Source organism: Augochlora pura, chromosome 5 (genome assembly GCF_028453695.1).
Source record: "Augochlora pura isolate Apur16 chromosome 5, APUR_v2.2.1, whole genome shotgun sequence".
Taxonomy (NCBI): Eukaryota; Metazoa; Arthropoda; class Insecta; order Hymenoptera; family Halictidae; genus Augochlora; species Augochlora pura.
In genome coordinates, this window is record NC_135776.1 from 12,506,108 (window position 1) to 12,512,609 (window position 6,502).

The following is a 6,502-nucleotide window of genomic DNA, read 5'->3' on the forward strand; positions in this document are numbered from 1 at the left end:
AGCGTCAACGTCCAATATTAAATGCGCTCCTCTTTTGCAAAATCGCTCGTCTTCTTCCGGTCTCTCTCTATCTCTCTTACACATATTCATCCTTTTCGCTTTCTTTTAATAACACTCATACACATTCATACTCATTCGTTTCATTCTACAAACATTTGTCTCTACACACTCTCATTATACTACACAATCATACTGATTCCAATTGATTTGATCATACAACCCTCTGTAGGTCGTTTCTAACGACTGTTTGTGTCTAATTACTCTCATATTGCATTATTGGCAATCTACTGTTGGATTGCTAGTTTGTGGTTGCCATACTAATGCATATATTTTTGTTTATTTCTCATCTGTGTTCATGGTACTTAGTGATATGCTCGTGAAGAACTTGATTTTCTTCTCGAGAGTGAATTGTGACTCATGTAGCTTTACTAATCACCGGAGCATTAAACTGTAATGCTTTACCATATTGAATACTCTCTTTAACACGTTGAGCCCGGCATCGATATTACTGTACTTTCCGTTTGGCTAGCAACGAACAAGCAATTGTCGCGAGCCTGCCTTGTGCCTTCAGGTCTCTGTCCGCGGAGCCCTTTGGAAATCCCCGAGGTTTATGATGCCAGCGTTCGCTATTGAGGCCGAAAACGAGAGATTATAAACCGATTAAACATGCTTCGTACAAAATATTAAAATTACTTGAAGGTTCGGTTCCTCAAAAATAGCCTTTTACCATTACTAGCATCATAAACTGTAAATTGGCATTCCTTGTTCGAAGATCGTCCTTGGGGCCCTATGCCTAGGACGGAACAACTACTAACCATGAGAATAACGATGTGCGCTGTTCTGACTTAATGAAACGTATCCTTGTAAAGGAACATTCGCACAAATAAGTCTAAACTAAAAATTACAGAGATAACTCCGAATGTTCTCTATGTCCTCCTGGAAATTTTAATTATTTTATTCATAAATAACAGAGAACAACAAGAATTTCCAGATTATAGAAGCATTTTAATGTTTAACAGCAACAAACTTATAAATAGTAGTTAAATAATTACAAATATATTATTGAAAACGATCATATTAATAGTACACATATTTTTTCATTGCTCTAGTTACCGAATACGTACGGCTGTTGACGAGATGGCGAATTCACCGACAGTTTCGTCGGATATAATAGACATACGATCAGCCATGGATTCTCATCAACGTGCTACTGAGTTGGTACCTTCATTCTCTTATTAAAGCAATATAATCGCTATATACTTTACTATACATTTATTCTATCTTCTCTTACGTCTTATCCTTCCATCGTGAATATATTGAAATATTATGAATTTGCGAAGCAAGACTGTCAGCATATGTTACGAAGACTTTGGCAATACCTTATTTGGTGGCGGTCACAGCAGTTGTCATCTCGTTTGCTGTAAATATATACCGTGTAAGCATTGTTAAAAGTGTGTAAGAAGAAGTAGGTCGAAAATAATTATTCTGATATTTATATACTTTTATGGATGGAAATATAATACGACTGTTTCTCATACCAATAGCTATTCCTGGCGTTTGAAGATTTAAGTGACAAGGAAAACATTTTGATTTGTATACAAATTACTCTGATACATTTCTTCATTATATATTTAAACAATTATAACGGACAAAAACTGATTACTTCTAGTCTTGGACTATTCAATGACATGTAAGTTCAATCTTTTAACTAAATGTAATTTCTATCAACGATAATTCTGAAAATAAAATCGATGTAGTAATAATGGTATATTGATTCACGCTTCCGAATAAATTGTGTAAAAATTACATAATTAAGAGTTAAAACACATGCGTTGTATAATAATGGCATGACGATATTCAATACAATAGATACAATTCATTGTGGTACTGTATACCACCGAAGTCGCAAAAAATGTTACTATTCGTATTGATGAGGAGTAGTTACGTAATGCAATTTAGTTGTGCTGGTTTATTCATTCCGTCTAACCAAGGTTTTGCTAAGGTAATTATCTGTTTTTGTATTCTATCAACTTTCATTTCTTTATTCCCAGATTCAATGAACATCTGTTTCAGATGATGAGCACATCTTTTTCGTATTTTACTACAATCATGTCGGTTTAATAACAAACTTAGAAATGTTTAACATAGCAATGTTGTTTACTATTTAGAAGAGGAAGTATGTATAATGCGTGTACAAAATTGAGTGTGTAATATATTTCACAATTTCTTTTTGCATTACACACCTAAAATGTGTTCACGTGTGCATTTTGTATATATGTGTTGTTACACTCTGTACCTGTCAAAACTCAAAGCTCGAGAAATATGCAGCTGCGGACTTTTATAGGCGCAGGATTTACTCCGTCTGGAATAAAAGACCCGGAAAGTTTGACGCAACAGAAGATATCGCGATAATCGTTTTATTTTGAGTGTCAGATGCTTAAAGGTCGAAACACATTTACAAGTTAGGCTCAGGTCGTCGTGCTTGCATCGTTGGAAGCCAACAGTATTTTACAATAATTTCCACTAGCTTCGCTTCTGTCGATTTGGCATGCCAAAGGCTCCGTACAGATAAACCTTCCATGTTTACATCACCACTGCAACTCCTGTCCAAGTGTGCCTTCTATAATGACAGGCAGTGGTCGATATTGGTCGAGGATGGTAACCAACATCAACGACGAGAAATAGCGAGACCAAGTGACGATATACGGAAAACTGACTGTCTCAGTTCGTTTCGCAACTTATTCATCGTTGTTTACTCAAATTTGTTAAAAAAAAAAATATTAACCAATATTATTATAAAGATTTTCTGCCCTACAGAATAATTTAGGTCGAAATTAATAATTATGTTCTTTTATAAAAAGTTCTTTGTCTATCTTTTTACTGTAATTTGCTAACATATAATTAATGAGTAATTTTTGGAATAAACATTTTTTTTTAATCTCACTTTAGAGAGGAGTAATTAATTTTGTCCAATCTTCTATATAATTATTCTCGATTTACTAAAAAGAAGCAATAACCCTGACAAAAGTGTTGTTTAAATAAGAATTACTCATTCTTTACACGACTACAAATTGTTACAAAAACATGATAAAAAAATGTTTACTTTATACAAAATTTAAGATTATCTAAACCTTTTTTTATGAAATTATATTATTATTATCAATCGATACATCATCACATGATATGTAGCAGTATTTTGGAGAGAATTTTAGGATTTATGGTGTATTTATTAGGATATATAATAAAATCGCGTGTTTGCACAATTATAAATTTGTTACAATGCAACCATAAATTTGTTAAAATAACACGAACTATTACATACAAGTGTGATTACTGTAAATATGGTGGCATTGGCCAAGAGTGGATTACTAAAATTCTTTTAAGAGTGCAAATTACATTATTCGGCCATCTTGGAAATCTCGCAATTCTGTTTTATAACTTCATTCAAATAATATGAGGTAATTCAAGGCGTGCCATAATCTTCTCCGCCTTCTTGCAGTTTTACAGTGTCCGCGAATTAAAAAATTTAAATAGAAAGTAAAGAAGACGCAGAAGACGAACATACTTTTTCCAAATGTTTAAAAATATTGCCAAGGATCAAATTTGCTGCGGTAGTGTTCTTAGAGAGTTCCCGTGGCTCCCCCGAATCCGTGAGGTAGAGGATGCGCGTTCGAAGGTCATCGCGGGGGTGTTAGTAGGTCGAAACCTACACTGCCACCGTCAGCGCCCCCGAGTTACGGGGGCGTCTGAATGCACATTTCCACCGCGTTAAAAAAAAAGGATCAAGTTTTAATAAAACTTTTTATAAAACGCACTTTTTCCAACGCTTTTTCCAGTCTTAGGCTCGGCTCGTAACATAGTCGTGGTTAATAAGATATATTCTTCGCTTACATCGATTCGCTAAGGGTCATCTTAAGCTGCGTATATTCGCATTTTAAACTAGCTGAGGTGGCTTTACCGGGTACAATAATGTATCGTCCCCTTAATATCGGTATGTATAGTAAATCTGGTATGTAGTATTTCGGTGTTATTACACACGATAAGATCGAGATGACGCTATCCCGAGTGACATTTTCAAGTGAGCGGGATATTAAATAGATGGCTTGATGTGAATGAAACGGAAAAATAGACTTTATTTAACACGTTGACGCCGGCGCCGTTTTTCAGAGTTCTCTCCGTGAGACGGCGCCCGAAATTAAATGCCGCCCCACGGTCTGCTCCGTGGGGCGGCATTTATTGATTAAATGTTTTTAATGAATATGCGTTAAATTTTTATTATTTTACCGTCTAATGACACAATGAAATGCGGACCGCCGGTGGTACGCGCCGTCCGATAAGAAAATCTAGTGCGGGTCACCCGTGGTACGCGCCGTCCCATGGGAAAATATAGTGCGGGCCACCGATGGTACGCGCTGGCGTGAACGTGTTAAATCCCAATAAAAAACATTGCCAGGGCAACGTAAAATAGGCCAAGTAGTTGAGTTTGCTTGGGACTTTGGTTCCCATAAAAAAACTCCGACAAATTAACCCACAAAAAGTCTCCACAACAATGAATTCACGCAAACAAGCATACAGAAGATATCAACGCAAAACAATTGGTCCCCCAAAGGAGCATTCAAATGATATTAGTAAACCCTCCATAATACCACTAAGGATTGTTAATAACAACCCCTCCCCCCCTCCCCACAAAATGGTTTCAAATACAAAAAACGTTACATTCATGCACAAAAGTAAGTACAATGTTAAACTTCGGAACGAAATAAAAAAACTCCAAAATATTGTTTACCATTTAATTTCATTCGAAGAAGGTATTAAAATCAGAAGTAGTTGTCCACTTCATGTGTGATTTGATTTCGAGGAAAGTACTGAAATCAAAAGTAGTTTCTCCGTTTGTCCAGAGTACTCCATAACCAGCTAAGTAGAAAATCACGATAAAACATTGATACTGTTACGGCGAATTGTCTATCTACATCAAGTCGCTATAATGTGGTACTGCCCTGTTGTGGACACCCCTTAAAGAAATAGCTGAAGATAGGGGTTATCACGAAACTGTTGTGCCGACGGACAAGACAGAAGTGATCGAACTGCCAAGCAATCAACACATCGTTACTCAATAATCATAGAGTTGTTGTTATATAATTGAGTACCGCGTTATTATAAATAAAATGCCGCGAGCAACCTACAAAACTCGCAACAATACTTTAAACGGATTCACAATAGAACAGATACTTAGAGAAACCAGAAAAATTATACCTAAGGTGGACTTGACGGGCCGTTTTTATGAAAATCAAACAGTTCTCTAAGAAAAATGCACGGTACGACCGGGTTCGTACGTAACAATATCTTCTGTATGCTTGTTTGCGTGAATTCATTGTTGTGGAGACTTTTTGTGGGTTCATTTGTCGGAGCTTTTTTGTGGGAACCAAAGTCCCAAGCAAACTCAACTACTTGGCCTATTTACGTTGCCCTGGCAATGTTTTTTATTGGGATTTCACTTCTTTTTGCTATTGTTATTGTGTTGTGTTGTTGCAGTACTTTCTTTAAATTGAAATAAAATTTTGAGCGCCTTTTTCATATCACAATATGATTTATGATAGCATATTGCGATTGCGATATATTTTCTAAGAAAAATGATTCTAAGATGATAGTCTATTGCGATATATTTTCTAAGATAAACATATAAGCGTCTTTGGCACCTCGTGGCCAATGTGTCGGACGAATGTTACAATCATCGGCATATATCTATTTAGAATTGTTTTGTCTTAGGAACCTGACATTATTAATAAAATGATATGCGAAAATGTTCAATTATCGGGAAACAAATTCAATGGATAAAGTATGCATATTCTTTCTTCATTCACACGAAGGAAAGAAGGAAAGAAAACCTCTGAGGTGGGGAAAATATCTGAAGTTCAAGTGATCTGCGAGCCCCTGGTCGAATGTCATTCTTTCGAGTGCATTCTGACCAATGCCACGAGGCAGAAACGCACGTAAGTACATATCGCTTCATGATATTACTCGGTTTTTATTTATTCACATTATGAATGTAATCGGACCATTGCATCCGCGTGATCGACCGTAACTTTTAAATTCTCTGTCTGAAATATACCATTTCGAAATAGACATACGGTTTTCGGTATTTCTTCTGTATATTTTTAATACAAGCCATACATTGGTTTCTGACTGGTGCCTCATATATATATTAGTGTAGTAAAAATATAAAATTAAAAATTGTCAATTGCTATTAAAATCGCTTGATTCTGTATCCGGTTACATTGTCTTTGATCCGCTTACATTGTTTTTCACGTTCGAAGCTCGACACGCTCGGCATCACTTTTACTTTTGCTGGCAACAGTTATTCAAAGATTTATTCGACGGATGAATAATTTGTTTAGTTGAACTTTTGAATAAAGATTATATTTAGCTTTCATTCGTTATTCTAAATTTTCACTTACATAAACATTTTGCCCAACTCTGGTCGGTAACGCGTACCCGGAGTTTT

The 6,502-nt window shown here is 35.8% G+C and overlaps 1 protein-coding gene across 4 annotated transcripts in view; it reads left to right on the top strand.

Moving 5' to 3' along the window:
• Positions 1-2,783, top strand: part of LOC144469831 (uncharacterized) — a 19,560-nt gene extending 16,777 nt beyond the window's left edge. For 3 of the 4 annotated variants that reach the window (XM_078180503.1, XM_078180504.1, XM_078180505.1), the window contains exons 5-9: positions 1,110-1,214; positions 1,345-1,435; positions 1,545-1,690; positions 1,870-2,002; positions 2,074-2,783. In XM_078180503.1, the coding sequence (XP_078036629.1) occupies positions 1,110-1,214; positions 1,345-1,435; positions 1,545-1,690; positions 1,870-2,002; positions 2,074-2,121 (523 nt within the window). In that variant the 3' untranslated portion in view covers positions 2,122-2,783. Of the gene's footprint in view, positions 1-1,109; positions 1,215-1,344; positions 1,436-1,544; positions 1,691-1,869 lie in introns of all 4 variants that reach the window. The other variant, XM_078180502.1, reaches the window with a different exon arrangement.
• Positions 2,784-6,502: the final 3,719 nt, after the last annotated feature.